Below are 24,657 nucleotides of genomic sequence, written 5' to 3'. Positions count from 1 at the left end.
TTTGAAAAATGACTCGCCAAATTTACTTTGGACCATTACGTGCTTTTAGCACTTATATAAATGCTTTTTGAATAATTTCCTTTAGTTTTTGAAAGAGTGCTTTCGTATCAAAAGAACTAAAATTATAATTATTTGTAAGAAATTGAACATGTATAAAAATAACAGATAAGGTTCAAATGTTTATCTTACATATTATACATACTATTACATAGGTACAAATAGATATTATCGGATTTATTAATCTACGGATTATAATGCGCAATTTTATGTAGGATTGGCGGAAACGATTCGTATTACGAGGATATCTTGAATAAAGTCAACGGGTACGTGTAAGACGATTACATATTATTTCAAACATTTCATTAGATGTACTCATAATGCTCGTTACTTTTGTAGAGTTCTGTGGCCAGGAGGTGCAACATATTTCTTTCAAAAGGAAGGATATGCCGATGCAGGCGCCGCGATTTACAGGTCACTATAAAACAATACAGAATAATATCAACGCAATGTATTTAAAACATTGAATTTTATATATATATATATTTTTTTTTGTTATAGGATCGCGAAGAAAATTAACGAGAGAGGCGAGTATTTTCCCATACTTGGCATCTGCCTAGGTTTCGAATTATTGACGTATGTCGCCGCGAATTGCGTCGAACATAGGACAAACTGTTCTAGTAAAAATCAGCCTCTTCCATTAGAATTCACACATGGTAACTATATTTCTTTTCTAAATCAAATTTACTATTATTCAGCATTCGTTTTATATATTCTCTTTTTTATTTTTATCTTTCCAATTATTTTTTGTCGTTCCAATTTACATCATAAATTATTTCTAGATTACATTTAACAGTGCGTATTTTAATATAATATTATATGAAAGCTACTAGGCCGATTTCGATATAATCTTAATTTATTACATAACTTGAATACAATTTTTTAAAATATATTTATAAGAAAATACAAGTTACATACTTCGTTATACTTTAGAGCAATTGTTAATTCTTGTGAAAATCATTTTAGGACACAAATATTTCCTAAAAATATTGTGAAAAAATATTTCATTTCTGGGATGTTATAAACTTTAAGATCATATTCTGGTTCCTTCGTTAGAATTTATTTTTTAAAAAATACTTCAGATTTTAGGGAAGCCAATTTATTTAGGCAGGCTCCGCAGGATATCGTGAGGATTTTGGATGAGGAAAATGTCACGGCTAATTATCATCAATTTTGTGTTACGATGGAGGTACTTTTTTCAAGAAATTATTAGTTAAGCAATTGCAAATTCAATTTATAACGAGGAATAATATTGCAATATTAAATATACACGCTATTCTCTATTTCAGGATTTACGTCGTGTTAATTTAACTGACGAATTTCACGTGTTATCATTGAATCGCGATAAAAAAGGTTTAGAATTTATTTCAACGCTGGAACACAAGCACTTTCCATTTTATGGAGTACAATTCCATCCAGAAAAGAATCTCTACGAATGGGTGACTGGAAAAAATATTCCTCACGGACGTAATGCCACTTTAGTGGGTCAATATTTTGCTAATTTCTTCATCAATGAAGGTAAATAATATCGAACAAATAAAAAGTAAACCGTTCAAGTGTCTCTTATTACTGCAAAATTTTCAAAGTTTCTATTCATTTTTCAAGAACGTAGAAATGTTATATACATAAAAGCTTCATTGTAAGATATATTTAAGTTCATGTTAAATTTATCTCGATACATTACGCATCTTTTTTTCTTAATATTACGAGTATATTTTTCCCAGTAACTATCCGAATTGCAGCCGAATGTTTTGTTTGAAATAAAATTGATTTTTTTGTACAGCTCGTAAGAATTCGCATGAATTTCCGACGGAGCAAGAGGCGAAACAAAGTCTGATTTACAACTATCCTGTTACTTACACAGCTCTGGAAAACTCTACGTATCAGCAGTGTTATATGTTTAAGAAAAGTGACCGTTTTATAGACGATTTTTTTATAGACAACGAAGTATAAAACTTTAGCAAGTTTTATTTTTTGAGATAGAAGAAACATACGTCGCTCTTTTTCATCATATATAAATGTAATTTTGTAAATACATTCATCAAATTCTCATCTGCGCATAATAGAAACAGAAATGAAGATTGTTAATTATTTTTAACTAATTTTTAAATATTCGAACTCGTTAGTAGCATGACGGCACTGGGGAGCACACAAACAAAATAAGATTGATACGCGTAATTTCCACATTTAACATAACACCAGTGTATATTGTGTCACAACTGGGATACATAATATTACAATGGTGCATAATAAAATTCTATACATATTTTCGTTCTATCTAAAGTAAATAATCATATTTTGAAACTTTTTTTTTTCCCTCACCACGTTTTTTTTCGCTCTGAGCCGAAGCGCGCAGATGTTTCGTACTTCAGATAACGCTCTGTACGAGTCTAGATTCAACGTAACGTGTATTACACGTCGGTTACGATAAACGACAACGATGAAAATGGTGTCTAAACAGCGTCGTTTTACAATTTGCTTCGACTCACAACGCTCGGAACGCATACGGATCTGACTTGCCATTAATCTTCATCTTTATTTTTAAACAAGCACGAAACTAAATCTCTTAAAAGCATGAATCAACTCTTAGTTTTTTTACCCTTGTAACGTATGATAGTATCATTATTAATAATCATAATAATTCATATAAACATTATTTCTATTTATTCCTTGTTACATATTCTTAGCAATGTGTTGCGCAAAGATGAAAAGGTCATTTGCAGAGGAATCGCCTTTTTTTTCTTTTATCCTCTCTTTACATCTGTGTTTCTTTGTCGGAAGAAGTCCCTTTAAGGAAAAGGACGAATCTGGTCGTTTTTTCTCCGGCGATTACCTCACTTACATATGTTACACAGTATATATACATAATGTATATAAGCATCATAAGCAATATATATATTATACATATATATTTGTCCATATCCCCCGTATAAGTTCACGATGGCTTGCGTGTTCATTAGCTTTCTCTATATCTATCGCCCTCGTTTATTTTCCTCTTTTTTTAATTTTCTCCCGAGAATATAACAAAGATCTACGCATAATGTAGGTAAATTCCCCACGATATTTCACGGTATAAGATGACCCTGCAATACATTCAAGTTTTCACTGCTTCGTTACTTTAAATAGTACTGAGATAACTAACTGTTTCAATATACTTAATATATATATTCATTATATATAATATATATATATATATTTATATATATTTATATCTAGATTTCTACCAAGTTGCGAACAACTTTCGTCGCACGCGACGTGACGCATGTGACGTACAAACGCGCATTAATAAATTTGTCGTCCTCTTTATATAATGCCTATTTGATATAGTTTTACTATGTACTAATATTATACATAATTATATATTTAATGCAAACGCGACGGCGCGACGACCAAAATTGGTTGCAATTTTCTTTTTTTTTTAAATCGCTTTCATGTTCGAACCGAAGTTCTACACAACGCTCGATATTTTATACGTGCGCGATCACAGATACGCCACGCAGTCACGCTCTTATTTATCTCTTTTTTTTACTTTTATCTTAACGGTAAATACGAAATACATGGCCTTACAGGATGATCGCTATAGTGATAGTGTCTCTCCTTTCATGCGATAGACGATATAAAAAGAATGATTAATTAACAATTAATTAGATTTAGTAATGAAACTTAAACAAAACAAAAAAAACCATGAATATTTTAATACACCAATTTAATTTATATGTATTCATCGATTTGTCTTCGGTCTGTTTATGTATTCAAGATTGGGTATCAGTGGTGTCCGTTTGTCCGCAGTTAAATTTTTGTTTCCCGAAACAAAATGTGCCATTGAATCATATTGCACTTGATCGTGATAATTAAAGCTAAAAATTATAGCGTGTCAGTTAAACGATTAAACGTACACACGAATATCTTCGCATCATTCATCGATATATAAAAGTTTATTTATTGGAGCTCAAACCTTTGGTTTTCTATTTTACTCCAAAATATTACAAATTCACGCTTTTTGACAGAGATCCACTATATTCAAGATATTAAATATTAGCTGAGAATTTTAGAAATACACGAATATGAAATAATTGTATAATTTATCAAGAGTTGACACAAAATTATTTCATTAGTATTAGAAAATTAGAAAACAAAATTACTATATACATTTGTGATTAATTACTACTACTACTACTACTACTATTACAAATAATTTGTCAAATTCAATTAGTTTTTTTTTATATCAACGATCTTTTTTATATAAAAGTATATCTGTTTGCAAATCGGACCCACTTTAATTAATTTGAAATACCACTCCGAATTCAATAAAATTTGAAACTATCAGCCTTAATAATAAACTGATAGAAAAAAACAATATAAAGTTAGTAATTAATGTGCAAAGCAATCATAGTCAATGCGATTACAATTATCAAAATTAATCTTTACTGTCCTTTTTTGATTCACGTTTGAAAAATTATGTTTTCAATGTTGGGTAAAACGTATTGGCAAATAACGATTTACCAACATACATATTTTTACAAGAAAATATTAGTAATATATATTAGTATATGTGTGTGTGTAGTATTAGTATATATATTATATATCCTGATATTTATAGAAAAGTATATTATATATGCTAATACTAATATATATTAGCATATATAACATAGTGTATATTATATATGCTAATACCTATATACATATATATTTATATACAATACATATTCTCTCAAAGTCGTTATTCGTTATTCGCGAATGTATTTTTCCCGACAGTACTACGTGCCATCAATATTCTTCATTACTGGCGAATTCATACGGATATACATTCTTCTCATATGAAAATAATATGTGAACATAATAATCCGAGACAATCGCCATCGACATTACATATTTAGTGCCTTTTCATTAAAATTACGGAAGATTAATAAAGTACAATGTTAACGAAGTAAGAACTATTACATGTTTAATTATTAGACATCACATAGTCGCAAAGTTCCGACACTTTGATGTTTCTTTTGCACAAATTTGAAACGAACACACATCGCCTATACGTTCGTTACCACAATCGACATATACTTATCAAGTATATAAGCATACAAATGAAGCAAAACCAAAAACTTTGGATAATACGCCGCCTGCATTGTCGCAAGTCGAGCAAGTCATTAAATGTTCCAATATATAATGTTTCATGCGCATATCACGAACGATCGCTTTGTATTATCCTGAATAAACTTCACTGCGAATTTTACCAAAATGAAGATGGTTATGAAGCTGCTACAGAATTGCAGATGGATCGCGCAGCACGCGAGACACATAATGTGATTCAAATATTATGGCGTACATTAATAATAATCCCACCACTGCAATCCAAGTTTCCTCGAGGAAACGACGAACGGCGGCGCACTTCTTCGACACAATCGTAATATATTAAGTATACACACAGCATATATCAGACGTCTTCTTTATTTTTTCCCATTATTTCTCCTTATTCTTCCTGTTTCTCTTGTCATATTTCAACCTCAAAGAATTTTTCCGAGCTTCTTTAATCGTGTTTAGGATTTCTCATCTCTTCCTTCATCCGGATTCCGGATCTAATACGACGCTAGTACGCCGGGTGGTGTCGGCACGACTACCGTGTGTTGTGGGACAACGGGAGGCGCAGGTGGAGCCAAGGGATGTCCGACCAGAACTGCCGCTGCCGCGGGTATCGGCAGAACTCCGGCTTGCGGTATCGCCGACGGCGTGCTGACCTGGGTCGGCGGTCCTTCGGCCGCGTGCTTGCGCAAGTGTCGCAGCATATTTCCCTTCTCGACGAAGGTCTTGCCGCAGTCCGGGCAACTGTGCGGCCGCTCGTCCGAGTGCGAACGCCGGTGCGAGACCAAGTGTCCTTTGCACATAAAATCTTTGGGACACAGATCGCAGCGGAACGGCCTCTCGGCGTTGCTGCCCTTGTTGTGGGAGCGCATATGGAAGAGAAGATTGCCCTTCAACGGGAAACTCTTGCCACATTCTGTGCACACGAATGGACGTTCACCGGTATGGCAACGCATATGATTCACGAGATGCTCCTGCAAAAATTTAAAGATATACATAAGAATATCGCCCATACTGCTATGTAAACAGAGATTCGAGTAAAGCTTTAGCTATGTTAGAATTAAAAGCAGTATAAAAATAGGTAGAAGAGTTTTTTATTAATGAAGGATATATTTTTGGGTAATATATCAATTGTAATATATTATTTCTTGTCAATTGATAAAGAATTGATTAATGAAAGAGGTAAAAAATATTTACCACATTTCGTAGCTAAAGGATTAATCGCATATCGAGAAATTTGAGTCTATATTTTACATTTTCAAGTATATTATAAAAAATAGAATTTATGAATCGCTTGCGAAATTAAAATTGCCAATATTTTAAATTTTGAGTAAAACATTTGGACACAAATTGCGAGGTCAACGTACCTTTCTTGTGAATGGTTTGGAGCACACGTTGCAACAGTGCGAGGAATCTCCGGTATGTTGACGGAGATGATTATTTAGATGTTCTTTCCTAGTGAACGTCCTCTGGCAGAACTCACACCTATGTGGAGATTCGCCAGTGTGGATGCGCACATGATTCGTCAAATGCTCCTTACGAGTAAATGACTTGGAGCAGAAGTGGCATCGGTGTGGCGATTCGCCTGTATGTTGACGCACGTGATTGGTCAAATGTTCCTTCCGCGTGAAGGATTTGGTGCAATACTGGCACTTGTGCGGTGACTCACCCGTGTGCTGCCTGACGTGGTTCACCAGGTGATCCTTCCGCGTAAATGCTTTTGGACAGTATGAACAGCGGAAAGGCGTCTCCCCTGTACATATTTTACAAGCGAATTCGCAACGTTTGAGATAAAAAAATAGGAAACGTCTTCGTCATTCAGAACTCAGTGGAGTTATCCTGCACAAGGCGAGTTTTGCCTGACGCAACGCATAGAGAAGGCATAATATCGAATGCGACAAATCCCGATGTACTTTTTCTCTTTCTATCCAAAAATTAACTTTGCATATTCTAAATATGTACTTTGTATTGAAGCTGACGTACGTCGACGTCATTATATAAAACATGTAGGAGCTCTAATCTCTTTTTACAGGGTATAATACATAAATAACAGTCTTTAATAGTCTAGTATCAGCAGATACTAAATTAATTCAATTTTTTAGGATTTTTGTCTAAAATTGCAAAAAATCATTGTTGATTATTTAGTGTTCATTCGGAGAAAATATCATATGCATGCGTGAAAAATCCTGCGCTACAAATATTATTCGATATTGCCGTATCCGTACGTTACATCAAAGGAAAGTCAGCTTGTACAGCAATAAACTATAGTATTTTGAGATTATACATATATTATTTATATATATACAGAGTGTTTCTGAAACTGTCAGAGATTTTAAGGGTCTATTCTAGGGATGAAAATAATAGAAAAAGTTCCTATAAACATGGTCCAAAATTCCTTTCCCTTAGAATTATAGTTTCCTAAAGTTGGGAGCATAATTGAAAAATGTAGCTCTTGGACACTTTTTCACAGATTGTGAAAGTTTCCGACAGCTACAATACATTTTTTTCATGCATCTTTAAGGAGACTATAACTCGGAAGAAAAACATTTCTGGACCCCCATGGTTATAGGAACTTTTTTTGTCTTGATTCCTAGAAGGTATTCTTAAAATCTCTGACAGTTTTAAAAATATCCTGTGTGTATACATATATATATATATACACACATATATGTATATACATATTTTAACTTTGTATATAGCAGATACTGAAATATATTATGCTAATACTACTATTACTTTAAGCGTGAAACTTTCTATCTCGCGTATATGAAGCAAGTAAATATGAATTTCTTTCTCGAGAATCTCGTATCTAATCTATCACAATACTCTGTATCAGTGTTGAAACTAAAACTGAGACTTGTCCAATTGTTAATGCCAATGAGATGAAGTTATAGGAGCAATATAGAATTATTTTACAAGTCTCTCTGATTACGTGAAGTACAAAATTTGACTGACAATTTTATTAGAGGATGCAAACGACAACACTTATAAATGCGAGGAACTGTTGTGTGGAGCGCTGTTAATAAAAGGTATGGTATGATATGAGAGCGGTGTATTAGGCAGAACAGCAGCAAATGTTCTTGGGAATTCAATGATGATGGGAGATTTTTTATTTTGATTTTTGCAATGATCAGATCGAGTTAGATGCGCGATGGTGTAAACATTAAGAGATACATACGATGAGAGCGACTGAGTGAGAGTGAATTTGTGATGAAACTTTAAGATGATCCCGTCTAAATCAAATCTCATGCAAATGTTTGATCCTCAGCTAAATGCATCACACACACATGTACAGGGTGTTTCAACTCTAGCAGATCAATCATGAATTCTAGAGTCCCTTAAAAATAAAGGCAGACTCTAATATTTAAATATTGAAATATATAAATAATTTGAATTACGACCGAAGTTTATCGCGATAGGTATAAATTTTGAATGATTAAACGAATAAAATATTTCTTTATTCAATTTGCAATAGAATTGCAACGTAACGTTTCAGTTTCCAAAATTCTCATGTTACAATGTACAGCGATCATTAACATACGGATATTTTCGTGAAAGACAAATGGATTCCATATCTGTCAATGATCTGTAAAAAGCATCTATATGCAAATAAGCCAGTAGAAGTGAAATAGCCCCGTATGTAAGCCAGATGTGTGAAACCGGAAGCGTATGGAGAGACGAGCGCCCCGACTCGTGTTTGATCGCGTCACTTAAACGTGACGCAACGCACGAGGTGACTCTCGCAGTCCCTAATCGATCTCTTAACTCTAAAAAAAAAAAAGGAGAAAAAAGGAAAAAAATGCTGATCTCTCTCTTCTTGTTCAATATATATGTACATAAAATAGATCACGATAATACAACTACTCTTAATAGAGATAACGATTATATCGGTTGCCCGTGAAGTGAACATCTGCCAACCGCTCTCACCTGTGTGTTGGCGGATGTGGTTAACAAGGTGTTCCTTTCTGGTGAACGATTTGGAGCAGAAGCCGCATCGGTGTGGAGACTCACCCGTGTGCTGGCGAACGTGGTTCAGGAGATGCTCCTTTCGCGTGAATGTCTTCGAGCAGAAGTCGCAGCGGTGCGGCGTCTCGCCCGTGTGCCACATTATGTGGTTCGTGAAGTGCTCCTTCCTCGTAAACGACTTACCTGTAAAGCGGCAGCGAAGAAACAGAAAGAAAACACCCGAAAACAGGCGCGTTTCATTAGATTGCAATTGTCATACAAGATAGATAAATGCGTATATGTATAATAAACGTGCGTAGGTAACAGGGTGTTTCTAAAACTACGTCAGAGATTTAAAGGACGTATTCTAATAAGGATTCGAAACAAGAAAAACAATTTCCAAAAATGTTACAGCCCTCTAAAATTGGAAGAAAAAATTGTAAAGTGTATTTTATTTGAGTACTTTATTTTTATGTAGTTTTGACAATTTGATCCGATTTTGAGAGGGAGATATGGTGCTCATTTTCATTTTTGGATCCATCATTACAGAAACTTTTTTTCTCATTTTGAGCCCTAGAATAAAATTTTTTTGAAATTTCTGACATAATTTTAGAAACACTCTGTATAAATCGATGTGGGACGATTCCAAATACACATATTAGACATTTATAGAATCATGATCGTGTCATTATCGAATCGTTAGTAGTCATTATGCGAAAATGAACTTTTGATCATTTAAATAAATATTAAAAAGTTATTTCATTTTTTTTTTTCAAATTAATCACACGTATAAAATTACAAGTGACGTATGGAAAAAAATTGACTGCTTATTAAGCAGCTAATCTAATTCCAATTTGTCAATGGTAATTAACTCGTCAAAGATTTTCCAAATTTTTAAAATATATATATATTACAGAAATTTTTTTCATTTTGATTTTCAAAAATTACATCAGATGACGCGCGCTTGTGTATATACACGTGTCACGTGACATTTATAGATCGACGCGCATGCTTGCAGCCCTATCGAGTAAAAATACAAAATTTCGAATTTTCCACTTTGTGTGGCAGACGCGACTTTGACATTTACTCGCGTATTTTTCGCGATCGCGTAACGAAAATATGACCGAACATATAATTACCGCGTCGTCCAATTTTGCTTACTAACACGTAGCTAACGAAATCCCAATGTTGGGAGTGCATTTTGTAGCCAAATATCGCATCCATTTTATAATCTCTCGTGCGAACGAAATCGATGAATTTCGCGGCAGCGCCGATTTAACGGGCATTTGCAGTAGCTACGATTAAATTGCTGATGACTAAACCACCCTGCGCGTATTAAAACAACAAGATGACGATTGTTAATAACGCGACGAAATGAAGATTATTCTACTCGAAGAGTCCGAGATCCTTTACGGCAAAGATCAGTATCCTTGGATATAAAGTAAGCGGTCCACGACGCGGAATAAATTTCGACGTATCGACGATAAAATGGCAAAGCGCGAATATCTCAAGGACCTAGAAGACAACGTATATAATAAGCAAGCGTGGCGAGCAGAGGGATAATGCGAAAGAACGTTATACGAACCGCTTAAATTTACGAAATAGCAAGTCATGCCATCACAGTTCACGGCCAAATGTTGGGTGAGAAATAAAGGGCCCCCTTATAGAGAGAAGCCGGCCGGCAGCAGGCTCGCGCGATTTCCGAGGACTGAAGAAGGAGGAAAGAGGTTCGTCGTCGTCGTCGAATACGGGGGAGGGCAAGCGCACCGACCCGATCGCACAATTCTCTAAGGTTACAGGGGAGTCCCCTTCCTTCGCGAAGGAATGCGCGCGACCCGCGAACCGGTAGGGGCGAGGGTGGATGCATGGAACGGCCGGAGGAAACAGCGAGGGAGAGAGAGGCGGCTACTCGCGATGCGCGATCAATTCTCGCGAATTTTATTTCACCGCGCCATGTATATAAACCGGCCGCGCGACTCGACTTGCGTACAGCGCGTTCGACGTAACTCCGCGCCGCGTCAATTTCGCGCAACCGAGACCTCCCGAGAGACAGATACCCTCGTGTCAAATCCCATCGATCCCGCGCGCCTACGCGACTCTTGTTTCTTGTTTTTTTTTTTTTTTTTTTTAGTCTTGCACTCTCGGTTTATAATCCCCGAAATTCGTTCACGTTTCAGAGATGCAGAACCCTCCCGACAATTTGACAGTCGTCCTCGAAAGCATTCAAGCTTATTTTTATTTATATAATTTCGATTGAAATTGTCGTTTTCGTATAAAAAAGATTTTTGTATCTCTACTCGAATTTTGTGTAAAAAAAATTCTCGGAGAATCTCTTGATTTTTCAGATATTCTTGATTCAAAATTTTAAGTTTGAGATTTCAAAAAATGTTACTTAAATTTTGAATATTAATTTGACAAACATATTGAAAAAAACCGAAAAGCTTTCACAAGTGTATGTTTTTACTTGCATATTTTTTTATTATCAAGACTGATAAACAAAGATAATGTCTTGAAAATTCGCGAGTTTACAGATATTCGCTAATTGTTTATAATATATATACATGCAGTATATAAATACATTATATTAAAAAAAATTAATAAAATTTTACAATTTCCAATAAAATTGCATGACGTTTCTAATTTTTCAAGATAAAAAGTTTTCCAAATTTTTCCTAAACGGGAATAGATAACTTTTGTGTTTAAATAAATATTGAATATTCTACATTATTAGACGTTTTCACAATATTAGATTTACAACATAATTTCAGTTATTTTTTTTTGTCTTATATCTTTACATCAATAGACTTTTAATAACTTTTAATAAAGATTAATTTATTTCTTTTGCAAGTTTGTAAAATGAAAATTAAACAACTGAATTATAGATATATATAAATAATACAAAAATTTAATTATTTGTTAGGCTTTCTTTTAGACTATAAATACATTTGTCTATATTCTGCATCTCTGTGTAAACGAAATTATCTTTTCCTTTTTTAATATTAAAAAAAAAAGTTTAAAGCATTGAATAAATCCGCAAAAATATATGGCAATGAAAGATAGCATGAGATATATTAATACTTTAAAGCTTACAATGCGTTCTCTGAAAAATGTACACACTGTATTGAGTCTCATATTAATGAAAATAAAATATTACTAACAAAATGTATTAAAAAGTGCACAAAGCAAAACTTAAAACAGCATAAAAAACTATATTAAGAAATGATTTAAAAAAATAAAATTAGATTCTGAATTAAATTAATTTTTTATCTTAATGGGATACTTAATCATATAGTATTATTTTTTATATTTAATGTTCCATGAATTAAAACAACAAATAACATCAAAATTTATAATTACTTTTAAAATTTTAATAAAATCGAAACTAATTTCTATATTTCATTTAATATACATACTTCTTTTGGTACTAATTTCTAAGTTTAATTTAAATTAATTAGTTTTAAATACATATATACTTTCAAAGACGAAATCCGGTATTTATAAAATAAAGATAAATAAATATTACTTCAAACAAATTATGAATAAAAAACTTTGTACTCATTTAAACCTTTAATTATTATAGATTATAGATCCCATTAATAAATATAAAAAATTATATGTAAATCATGTATAATTAAATATAATATCTTACTTACCTTACTAACGCTTCAAATTTCCTTAAATTTGCATTTTTTAAATCTTTCCCTTATGATAAAATTATTTAATAACATATTTAATATTTTATACGAGTACCGATAATGACCGATTATCACTCTTTCTCTATAATACTCTATATATGTAATTTGTCAAAGAATAATTTAACTAATTTTGTTATGAATCGCTGTCATGTCGAACGTTTTACTCTTACGAAAAATGAGAATTAAAGTATTGATAAATTTAAACAACTAAAAGTAAAAACAAACCAATACGAGTAAACATAGAGAATTATACAATGATACACTTGCCAATAGTATTTAAAAAGGCGGAACAATTTATACTTCGCTTCTCTTCAACCAAAAATACAAATATGATGACTATAAATGACATTTATATTTCGATTGTATAAGACTTAGGAGAATAAAGGAAAGAGATGAGATTTGAATGTATCATCGTACAGATATCTCTATGTAGGCTCATATATTAGCCTGTATACCTTTAGATATTTACTTTTCTTTTCTATTTGCAAAAATTGAGCACGCGAAAAATTGATAAAAAAAGGTAATTGTGTATAAATTTAAAAAGTTTCTGGAATCGTCCCATTAAATACCATGATCGTTTAGCTTCGATATAGATTTTAAAACTATAGTTTCTTCTCATCCTGAGAATTATTTTTAAAAATCTGTGACTTGCGTTTTTTTCACACAGACAGGTATAAAAAATAGAATTTCATCACTCACCGCATATTTCACAACGGAATGGTGTGTCATTCGTGTGCGAACGCATATGGTTAGCGAGATGCTCTTTACGTGTATACTTCTTGCCGCAGGCTTGGCAATGATGAGGAGTTTCTCCTGTATGCCACATAACATGGTTCATAAAGTGTTCTTTGCGAGTAAAGCTCTTCTTGCAAATATCACATCGATGTGGAGTCTCACCAGTGTGTTTGCGAACGTGATTTACCATGTGTTCTTTTCGGGTAAATGTCTTCGAACAATATTGGCATCTGAAACACAATCATACCAATCGTTGTTTTCCTTCTATTATTCTTCTAACTAAATTAATTAAAAAATTCTCAAAAATAAAAAAACAATAAAAAATTTGTAATCGTTTAATAATATATATAATTATCAAAAAATGTATTAAACACATTTTTGCCATTTTATATTTATCCTTTAATTTTTTAGAGATTATGCGAGACGTACCTGTATGGTGTCTCGCCGGTGTGACATCTTGTATGGTTGTCCAAATGTTCTTTGCGTGCAAAACTCTTACCACAGACTGTACAATTGTAAGGTTTGTCAGTGGCGTGTCTCTTCATATGACGTTCCAGCGAAGGTGCATTCGCAAAAACGTGAAAGCAAACTGTGCAAGTGAACATGGATCCACCCAGATGACACTTGCCGTGACGTGTCAAATCATTTGCGTTCGAGAACGCTTTACCGCATACCTGAAATTATTAATCGAGTTTAATATCGATTTATAAATCATTTTGAATAAATCGCTACTGCATGCGTAAAAGATTCACTACACTGTATACCTGACACGTAAACGGTTTCCTCTCGGTGTGATATCTGCGATGCACGATGAGCTGATAACGAAATTGAAAGATCTTGCCGCATATCTCGCAAGCGTGACTGCCAACCGACACGGGTGAAGCGCTTGGACCAGGAGTCGCCTCGCCGTCACTCGATTTTATGTCAAATTTGTTTAGTGGTACCTGTTGCACAATCGGAGTACCATTCTGTATCGTGGTAACTGTCTGCGTAGGAACAGTGCTACCCACTAGAGTCGTTCCAGCCGCGATTTCGCTTTGTAGCTTTCCAAAGACTTCGTGATAAGCTAGGAGTTGGTTAATATCTTCAACGTTCACCTATCGAGTAAAAGAAAATAATTAATTAATTCGCAAACTCTCGATGTACAAACTTTAGTAATTGTTAATACGTTGCTTTTCGCACCTTGTACATATTTTGTACCATTTCGACGCCGAGAGTTTTCGCCAAATCCTGCTCGTTTCCCGCGCTGATTTTCACAACCGATCCATCTGCCGTTCTCACATCCATCATGTGGCCTCCTGGTTTCAAATCAGGGACTTGGAATCTGCAAACGGCAAAACTGTTATCTATCTCAACATTAACGATTAAAAATAAAATGTCTTTGTGTACATACTGGGTCATATTCAGCTGCCGCAATTCCTTTTCTTTCTCCGGCTTCTCAGAATTGTTCTGACTTCCCCCTTCGGTAGTGGAATTCCCGCTGATGTTGACCCCGATTTGCGACTGCTGCTGCTGCTGCTGCTGTTGCTGCTGCTGCTGTTGCATCAAGCTCTGTTGAAGATCTTGTGGAGGTTGTAATTGCAGATCACATTGAACTTGACAGTGAACCTGATTGTCGCTGCAGCGCTCGGTGGTGCAGCTCCCGCCCTCGTCCTTGACTTTGTTGTCGTCTCGCTGAGTGTTTTGGCTGTGCCCTGTCGGTCCGTTGTTCTGAGCGTTCTGATGATTTGGCATCTGATGATGAGACTGTTGTTGTTGCTGCGGCGCCTGTGCTTGCTGCTGTTGCTGCTGCTGGTGCAGCTGTTGCTGTGCCTGTGCCTGCATTTGTTGTTGCATTTGTGCATGCGCAGCCTGCAGGTGACTAACGCTCGCCGGTAAATGCGCGCCGTCTAAATTAAGGCCGGGAAGAGATACAGGAATCTAAAAAACAAAATACACGCGAAATGTATTATTATGATTATTATTAAATATATTTTTGCTTAATTAATAAAGAAACAAAAGCTTCAAACAAATAGCTTATTTACATAGGATTATAATCGTACGAGCTTTTGTTGCTATTCGAGCATTCTTGGATGATTTGTAACAATGTATCAAATAGTTGACGAATATAATCTGTGGGTACACAAGATTGCGCAGCATAACAAGAGTGATAACTGATATTTAGAGAATAGTTTTTATACAACAGCGACAAGATAAAGTTATTTTGCAAAAATTACAGCTGTGTGGTTGAAATGTTACAAGTTCCAATATTGAAGCATTTATGAAATATAATTTGAAAAATATATCGGCTGTCATCGCTAAATCTGCCGCCTACTCACACGCATTTCCGTAAAAGATTGCGCGTAACTGCTGCAAAAGCATAATTGTAATCGCTGCTCGAGAATCCGAATAAGCCGCACCCCAATTTTGAAGTTGTGTTACACAAAACACGTGCTACTACACAATAACAAACCTGCGGATTCGACTGCAGGGAACTGTGATGGCTGCTGCTGCTAACCGATGGCTGATGATGATGATGCGCGGCTGTAGACTGTTGCTGATGATGCGAGCTGGAAGTCAACGCCATTTCCTGGTTGAGTGAAGAAGCTGATTCTTTGGAGGATGACGCCTCCCCACCGCCACCACTCCTATGCGAGGAGTTGTGGTGGGAATGATAGACCGAGACCTGAGGTAGCGTTCCAGGAAGCAATCCGTGAAGATTGAGGACCCAATACTTAGCTACCGAGGAGGCTAACGCTACGGCAGTACCTACACGCAGGTCCGCGGATGAATGGGGAGTACTCCCTACATTGCCAAGACTCGCGGTCGCAGTAGCCAAACCACCTGGGTATGATGGACGACCACTTTGACCCGCATTTACATCCTACCGATATACATTCAGACATTTGTACAACATTGATAGGGCATGCAGCGGCATGCACCAGGCTGAAGACCAATCGACAAATGCGCCACTTTTCATACGTTTACTTTTGGTGCATCAAATGATTCCACGGATATATATCGCAGATTTATCCAAGGGAGTATTTATACTATCCAAGACACAGTAGTTGGTGTTTCTGTGTTGTTCTGTACGTTGTATATGTACCATGTGTGTACATTGAGAAGAAAACGCTCTATCATACACCTGTCAAGCACCATACAAACCGATCATAAATGGATACTCTGTTTTCAAGCTTGCGTAAGTATATATTGATATATATGCAACCTGTTAAAAACCTCGATACATAAAGATAATATATATATATATATATATATATATATATATATATACTATGGAGATAAGCAAAGTGTTAGAGTTACAAGAGTAGAGAAATCCAAGCATAAGCCATCTTGTATATCGTATACAGTACGCTACAAGCATTTCTACCCTACAAAAACTACAAATTACAATCTAAGTAATATAAAATGCAAAGTAAAAATATATAACAAAACTTGATACCAGTAACAATTGTAAGAATAATATAAATATATAAAAACAAAACGTTGCACGCTGAATCAATTACTATTGAACGATACATATCACGTAAAGCTATATTTAAATAATGTATAAAATTTCTCAAAAATTATAAATCCAATTTCAGGCACAATTTGTTAAAGCGAACTAAAAGTGACACAATCCATGACTCAACGAGGCTCATTATACAAATGTCTTAATATATCTAACATCAGCATAGTGCATCTGTGTGATCATCATTTGCGCATTTGTAGTTTGGTGTATAGCCTGCTTCAATCGGAAAGTACCTCACCTCTTGTTGTGCCTGCGTAGTCGCTGGCAATGCATGCTGCTCACTATTCATCTTCGTTTTCACTGAGGGATATTAATTAAACGTGTCTGACATACTTCATTTTTCATCCTGAAAAATTCATTATGTAAAATTAATCTTTGCACAGTCGAATATACAGAAAGGTGCTGACCCACTAAATGGGTTGTGACAAATTGATACGTTAAGCATCCTTATAAGGATTTATTATTCGTTAATTTAAGGAAACAAGAGAGTGCGCGCGCTAATTAAATAACGTAACGCGCGACATATTGAATTCGTCGACGAATTTTTTTTCTCTCCCGCAATATCGATTCACGTAATCGAAAAAAAGAGCGCCCACCATACCTATCATACGTTATCTCGAATCTATCCCGATTCGCGGCTTCGGTGCTCGAGTGGAACGGCAGAGCTTCGCGGAAATTCTACGCAGTCGCGATTAGGGAAATGTGCTATCTCTCGTTCGCTTAACCTCGAAAAGTCCGTCGTGCCACGAAAGCGACGGGGAGCGCACATAAGTCGTGTGTGCGTAATCGCGTACGCGTAAACAATCGCGTTCGGCTGGCGTGCGAGGGAGCGAGAGTCGCGCGAGAGAGAAAGAGGGAGCGCTCCCGTTCGTGACGAAACTGATGACGATGACGATGACGAGCGAGAAAAAAAATCTCGCGGATGAAACACCATTATTCGACAGATATTGACCTCGCCGGCCTCTTTTTCTACCCGGACTTTCCGCGAGAGGGTGACTCATCCTCGCGATATGGACGCGACGCGACAAAGGTCCGTCGTCCCTTTCGGCCGCGATTAAAATCAAGCGAAATAGATGTATATATATATATATACATATCTATTTCGCTTATTGCGTTATTTGTATATATATATATATATATATACATATATATATATATATATATATACACATTTTATATATATATATATAAATATATATGTATACACACACATATATATATATACATGACATGTATATATATGTATATATATATATATATATATATATGTATACATATATATTAAAATTATTATAGTTGGTGGAAAGAGAAAGCGAGAGAAAGAAAAATGAGGAAAAAATATAGAAAGCGCGAAACTTGAAACAAACGGGATCTTTTAATGGCGCGAGCGGACAAGAGCAGCCGCGAGTAACAGCAGCGTCATCCTCGGGGACGACGACGACGACGACGACGGGCGTCCGGGTATCCCGATCTCCCGATACCGCTCGGCGCGTCATCGTCGTCGGGCCGGTCGTTTCGCTCGCACGCTCGCTCCTTCGTTCGCGACGACGGAGGCGTTCGCGAGTGCAAGAAGAAGAGACAAGGGGACAAGGGGCTCGACAAGATGGACGTGCTACGCGGATTCGGGGCGAGGGGGAAAAATATGGACGCGCGGTGCGGCGCGGTGCCGCGACTCGCATCTGGCCTTCTTTCCCAGCCGAGGGTGTAGAAGAATAGGAAGAGACAAGTTGAAACTCACGTGGGGCGCGGTGCCGTCGGCGGTTCTCGCATCTCGTTCTCCGTCTCGGCTCCGAGGCCGCCTCCTCCTCGCCTCCTTTGCCGCACGCACACACATATACGGGCGGACGCAACGGGGGAGACGCGCGCGAGTCCCACAGAGGGCGGGAGGGGAACTCAGCCCGCTTAGCGCGCACTCTCTCTCTCTCCTTCTTCGCTAGCGCCGAGTGCCGCGCCGCGCCGAGTGCCGCGCCGCGCCGAGCGCCGCGCTGCTTTGGGCCGCCTCCCGTCGTCTCACCTCGCCATCAACGCCCACAAACAAATCGCCGATAATGGCCACGCGCGCTCGTCCACCGATTCCACGACTGCTGCCCGAGGCGGCCCGGCCGAGCCGGGATGCGGTACGGCCGTTTTCGAGCGCGACGGACGCCGAGTCGCGCGGAATTTTCACGAGAACGTCGGCCGCGGAGCCGCTACGTGCTCGCGGTTGACGGAAAATGCGACGACTGTCATGGCGGCCCCTCGCCCACCCCGCGGGAACTTACGCGCGCGCGGGGGTCCACCTGAAAAATGTGACGTACGTCACGCCGGGTTTCCGCCCGATTTTTTCCCGCCAAATTGTCCGGCGCGCTCGACCAAGTCGATCCTCGCCCTGTCTCGACTTGAAATATCTATCCGGGTCCTCGCATTTGTTTCGGGAAACGCATCGATTAGCTCGTCTCGTCGTCGGCCGAGCTGCGCGCGCAGCTATCGATCGCGCGCGCCTCCTCGCCCACTTCCGCTGGCGGGAAAACCGCCCGATTTCGAAAGCGAGGGTCTTGTCGCTCCGAATTTTTTTTTTTTTTTTTTTTTTTTTTTATGATACTTGTTATATGATGTTCAGATTTTTTTCTTCTTTAGCAGCTTCGGCGTTTGACAATTCGATATAATTTAAATATAGGAACGATATATTTTTAATTTTATTTTATTTGAATAAAATAAAAATTTATTTTATTTTATACGTTATCTTAAAATTAAAAAAAATTATAATATAATTTAATTTAAATATTATATAATTTAATATAAATATAAATTATAAAATAAAAATTTATTTTATTTTAAATAAAATAAAAATTTTCTTGACTAGTTTGGGTCGAATTAAATATATCGTTTCTATTTTAAATATTACTAGCGACGTTTTAAGTATTCAATTTGATTTTAATTTAATTATCTTTGACTCGGAGAGAAAAATGAGAATAATCATGCAATCGTTTTTCAGAATCGAGCGGATAAATTGATCGATCAATCAGCAAGGATTTTTTTTTTTTTTTTTTTGTGATCAAACGTAACTTGTGACCAACTTAGGAACACAATTCCTAAAGGAAATAACCAATCAAAATCCTTAATTTTTATCCCCAGGATAGAAATGAAGAATTCTGATTGGTGGACTCTTTACACGTTTGTGCATCCTTCCTACACCTCTGCTTGCTCGTCTATATATTTTATATGTCTATGGTTATATCGTGTGATGATTGATACGTCGCGTATTTTTTGACAGTTCAGAGTTGCACGAGTTTAATTCAGTTTGATTTATTTTTGAAAAATAAGAAGATAACGTATAATTCTAACTGAATGACTGTTGCGGAAGAAATTGCATATTTTGACGGTAATTTTATTCATTAGATATATATTTATATGAAACTTGTCTTAGAAGCACAAAGATGCTAAAATGCATATTCTGAACGATTACTATAAACTGTATAATTCTGTAAATTAATGATATTTTACATTTATAGTATTATTAGAAATTTATACTATTTCACATCCAAGGTTTTTTTAATTTTGAAATTTATTAAATATAATGCATAAAAAAAATAAAATTAATTATAGATACGAAATATTTTTTAAAAAGTTGTAAACAAAAATTTAAACGTTAATTTTAAAAAATCAATACACTATTTGCAAATTCCACTAATATCGACATATAATGCATTATATTTTTATTCCTAACATCGATCATTAATATCATACATTATACATAAATAATCCTTAAAAGATATTTTTTTTAAAGGAAGACTAAAGTACAAGAAGGTAGTAAAACTGAAAAAGATTTGATTTACAGAAATATATATTATATATATATGTATATATATACATATACACATATACATGATACCTTCCTATATTTGATATTAAAATAATATAATCACTATTTACAATCAATTTGTACAAGTGGTCAGTTTGACCATATATATTAGATTGTTTGGAAAATAATGCAGGTTTCTACATAATATCTATATAAAACCTGCTGCAAACAACCAATTTTCAAACAACTAATATATATATATATATATATATTACGGTGTGATACTCAAATGTACCTGTGGTGTATGCGTACTTATGTATGCATTTGTATAAATAAAATTGTGGCTGTATAAAATTCATTTTTTTCTCCACTTTGCTATTAAGTTTACATTGCCATAATAACGCGCGGAAAATATAATTCTCTTGAAATTTAGTGTATATAATGAGTATTATATAGCATGCATTATTGCAAATATAGTAATCGGTTTCACTCTCGTGTCAGTGAAACTTCACTGATAATTACGTATACAAATATTTGCATAATTATAAAATTGTCCCCCCCAAAAAAACAAATTAGAATTAAATAAGTATATAGTAGAAATATAAACATAAAAGTCACAGAGATGCAATTTGAGACTTGCAATGTGAAGAAACAAAAACGTTGACTAGTGTACTATATAATATACAATAATCGTTATTAGACATATACAATGCAAAGGAGTTAAATAAAGACCGATATTTATACAAGATTTTCACAATTTTTTGGTATCATTGTGATTTTTTCTATTGCACACATTGTACGCGGATATGTTTAAATCGAAGGCGTCGTTCGCAAAATGACACAATGTTTAGGATATAGATACAGTTTCAAAAAGACAGAACAAAATTTGTTCAAAATGTATCATCGATGTTTAACATTTCGCGCTAGATCATCCTAAAAAAGATAATCAAGAATTCGATTTTACATACTATTGATTCATTTTTACATTGATTAATGACAATTGATTAATTTTTCCCTGATTGATTAATATTCTTGGCAATGTTTGTCGGTGTTTTAACGTTGATCATTAATAATTTATTACAAATATTTTCCAGTGCCTTATTCGTGTATAATTATGTTTTAACACAAATAAATAGATTTCTTAAAGTATTAAATCGTTAAAAAATATTGCTTGCGATACATTGACGCAATATATTTTAAATAATCAAAAGCTACCATGTTGCTATAATTAAACCACGAATAAAACATTGGCAAATATGGAACATCAAAGTTATCGAAAAATATTGTTAACAAGACCAATTGTCTAAAATACTTTGGCGATACATTCAAGAAACCCTAATTTTTTTTTTAAGTCTTATGTTTGGAGATATGTATCAGTCGATATTACAATTCCGTGGTGATCTCGTCTTGCGGCCGAAAGCCAAGAATCGTAAAGTCATCGATGAGATAGTCGCGAGTAGGTGACCAATCCGTTAGGATGGTGTAATTGGCCGCTTCCACGGGACTGCCTTGAAATTTCCATTGGGGATTTAGGTCGCGATCTAGGCCGTCGTTCATTTCGCGCTCGTCGCGTAATGTATGGACGTTGTTAATTTCCGAAGACAACGTGTCGCCGTTATAGTTGCGACCAAACGCGGAAATTGTCTGGAGTTCTTGAAGGTGCGAGTCACTCGTCATCCTCGTTCCACCGCGCTTCTGATTGCTTCCATAGACCAGGGGAGTCATCTGGCCGATCGTCGAGCCATTTGGACTGAGCTTCTCGCCGTTATAAGCGCTGTTTTGTCCTAGACTCGAGCCGAGCGGACTGCTGTCCTTTGCATAACCGAGACTCGAGCTCGCAGGACTAATACTCGACTTGTCACTCGCTTGAAACGTCGCGAGCGGCACATTCGCTTGGAATGTTGTGAGATTGCTGTGAGTGCTTCTAGGTTCGTATATGGGTTGACGAGCCGGTGGTTGCGATGACGCCGTGACTGGTTGCGGCGATAGTGACGACGTCATTTGTACGGGGTTGCTCGTCGGCTGCTGGAGAAACGTCACGAGCTGAGCCACCTTAAAGTTGTTAGAAAAAATATATAAATGTATGAAACGGAAATATATTCACGGATATTGCTTGTGCATGTAAAAGAAAACAATTTACTCGATCGGACCGCTGTTTAAAGGGAAGGGCTTTACATGAGTAACTATCGCCTAATGTATGCTTTTTGCGTACAGCTGGGTATATATGTGACTCACCAAAGTGCTTTAGGGACTGGCGTGAAAAAGAATTGAAAGTGTAAGATAACATCGATAGCACTCGTTTGTGGTTTTTATTCGACGTATAGAAAATATTCGGGCGGAAATTGAATCTTACTTCTGGGGAACTGTGCCTCTTGTATCTTTTCAACAGCCGTTCTGCCCATGAAAACAGTCGTTGCCAATCGTCGGGCGGAAGTGGAATCTCGTCGTCTCTTCTATTCACGAGGACCAGTATCCTCGCCAGGTCACGCAACACTGGTCTGTAATAAATCAATAATAGATTAATAAGAATGTACACAAGAACATATCACGCGCATGTGTATGCAATTATTTATTAAAAAATATTAAATAAAAATAATGTTTTGTTTAAAAATATATTTTCTATATTTTATTAAATTAATTCGATATATTTATAATAATATATTTCAATATAGTTAATTAATAACATCAGAGCTTTTCAGAAAACATGTTGAGTCTCTCCAATATTAAAAAAAAAAATTAATTTTTACCGGAATAAATGTTTTTCTCATATCATTCGAGTGATATCTCGTTCGAAAAGTACTTGGACTGTTTTGTGGTTTTCTCCATGCCGTATTTATACCTGTACGCTTGGATTCCAACGGCACCGTCTCCATTACTTCCCGAATAGTACAACTCTCTGACTTGTCTTCTAGTGTCGTTGAGCATCGCGAGGAAGGTATGAGCATCTCCACGGAGTGTCGCCAGATGTTTCAGAAATTCTCTTCTCTCAGCGCTGAAATGTGCAAATAGAAGCATTTAAAGCATGAACCTCTGTGGTGCAAACGGTACTAATTGTAAATGAAGAGAGTAAAGCGAAAATGAACCTGTCCTCGAACTGCTGCGCCAGCTTGGCCGCCTTCTTCTTACGCCGGTGCACGACTATCGCGCCGCAGACGATGATGAAGATGCAGATGGTCGCGCCGGAAATCACCCCTACTAAAATCGCGACCTGGCTACCGGTGAGGCCAAACATATAGCCAGTCTCCCGACAGATGCGGCCCATATACTCGTCTCGGGTGGACCAGTCGGCGACAAAGCCCGGTGGGCAGGTATGCACGCAGGTACCTTGATGTAACAGCACGGCACATCTGGCGCACGTTCCGTCCCTGCATCTCCTGCATCCTGTCTCGGACTCGAAGCATTCTCTCGCGGCTGAAACATAGGCAAAAATTGTTAAAAATATGCTTTCCATATAGGTATTCATATTTTATTAAATTAATTCAATATATTTTATTAATTAAATTAATTGATTTTATAATAATATATTTCAATATATATTTTATCAGTAAAAGCTTTTCAGAAAACACGTTTAATCTCTCGAATATTTTATTTTAAAAATGTCGAATTAATTTTTGCAAAAATAAATTTTCTAATATACCATTCGAGTGATATTTCATTGGAAAAGGATTTGGGCTGTTTTCCCGTTGCCGTTATTATATCTATACGCATTATTTGCATCGGATCCTGAGCTTAATATATTATCAAACATTTACATTTTAATCCTTATTCAAGCGTATCATATCAATATTATGGTTATTGTTACAATTAAAACTTTTTTTAAGATAATGAAACATTTTTATATCGTTAGTTTTTTTAATAAT

The 24,657-nt window shown here is 36.0% G+C and overlaps 3 protein-coding genes and 1 long non-coding RNA gene across 10 annotated transcripts in view; 2 read left to right on the top strand and 2 right to left on the bottom strand.

The window, feature by feature from the left end:
• The window catches only part of LOC114939705 (gamma-glutamyl hydrolase-like), a 6,450-nt gene extending 4,116 nt beyond the window's left edge, over window positions 1-2,334 (top strand). For both annotated transcript variants that reach the window (XM_085487782.1, XM_029314108.2), the window contains 6 exons: window positions 273-323; window positions 397-471; window positions 559-713; window positions 1,140-1,246; window positions 1,347-1,575; window positions 1,841-2,334. In XM_085487782.1, the coding sequence (XP_085343908.1) occupies window positions 273-323; window positions 397-471; window positions 559-713; window positions 1,140-1,246; window positions 1,347-1,575; window positions 1,841-2,010 (787 nt within the window). In that variant the 3' untranslated portion in view covers window positions 2,011-2,334. The remainder of the gene's footprint in view (window positions 1-272; window positions 324-396; window positions 472-558; window positions 714-1,139; window positions 1,247-1,346; window positions 1,576-1,840) is intronic.
• Window positions 2,236-19,238, bottom strand: LOC114939671 (uncharacterized). Of its 6 annotated transcripts, none has more exons than XM_085487751.1 (11): window positions 19,031-19,238; window positions 17,255-17,362; window positions 15,961-16,371; window positions 14,902-15,428; window positions 14,691-14,832; window positions 14,273-14,605; window positions 13,938-14,182; window positions 13,473-13,738; window positions 9,061-9,282; window positions 6,501-6,886; window positions 2,236-6,107 (listed from the first exon to the last, which is right to left on the bottom strand). In XM_085487751.1, exons 2-11 carry the CDS (start codon window positions 17,303-17,305, stop codon window positions 5,631-5,633), a joined length of 3,060 nt encoding a protein of 1,019 aa, XP_085343877.1. In that variant the 5' UTR covers window positions 17,306-17,362; window positions 19,031-19,238; the 3' UTR covers window positions 2,236-5,630. The 6 variants fall into 6 exon arrangements, with proteins under 6 accessions (XP_085343877.1, XP_029169893.1, XP_029169874.1 ...); XM_029314060.2 differs by lacking the exon at window positions 19,031-19,238 and adding an exon at window positions 18,755-19,023 and having other exon boundaries at window positions 9,145-9,282; XM_029314041.2 differs by lacking the exon at window positions 19,031-19,238 and adding an exon at window positions 18,755-19,022.
• LOC114939698 (uncharacterized) overlaps window positions 15,700-24,657 on the top strand; it is a 27,096-nt gene continuing 18,138 nt past the window's right edge. The window contains exon 1 of the long non-coding RNA XR_003821307.2: window positions 15,700-16,686. This is a non-coding gene — a long non-coding RNA (uncharacterized LOC114939698). The remainder of the gene's footprint in view (window positions 16,687-24,657) is intronic.
• T48 (FU domain-containing protein T48) overlaps window positions 20,822-24,657 on the bottom strand; it is a 32,890-nt gene continuing 29,054 nt past the window's right edge. The window contains exons 2-5 of the mRNA XM_029314088.2: window positions 23,881-24,208; window positions 23,637-23,789; window positions 23,151-23,295; window positions 20,822-22,849 (exon numbers count right to left, since the gene is read on the bottom strand). Coding sequence (XP_029169921.1) covers window positions 22,181-22,849; window positions 23,151-23,295; window positions 23,637-23,789; window positions 23,881-24,208 — 1,295 coding nt within the window. The 3' untranslated portion in view covers window positions 20,822-22,180. The remainder of the gene's footprint in view (window positions 22,850-23,150; window positions 23,296-23,636; window positions 23,790-23,880; window positions 24,209-24,657) is intronic.

Source organism: Nylanderia fulva, unplaced genomic scaffold (genome assembly GCF_048542155.1).
Source record: "Nylanderia fulva isolate GAGA-0341 unplaced genomic scaffold, ASM4854215v1 Scaffold6, whole genome shotgun sequence".
Classification (NCBI taxonomy): domain Eukaryota; kingdom Metazoa; phylum Arthropoda; class Insecta; order Hymenoptera; family Formicidae; genus Nylanderia; species Nylanderia fulva.
This window is presented reverse-complemented; position numbering and strand designations above follow the sequence as displayed.

Bases quoted from the DNA above. Each gene is read 5' to 3' on its own strand.
- LOC114939671 (XM_085487751.1), bottom strand. From the start codon at position 17,305: ATGAATAGTGAGCAGCATGCATTGCCAGCGACTACGCAGGCACAACAA. The intron at 15,429-15,960 runs GTTTGTTATTGT...TTTGTTTTTTAG, and splicing joins CCCTGCAGTCGAATCCGCAG to ATTCCTGTATCTCTTCCCGG. The intron at 6,108-6,500 runs GTACGTTGACCT...AAATTTTTGCAG, and splicing joins CCAAACCATTCACAAGAAAG to GAGCATCTCGTGAATCATAT.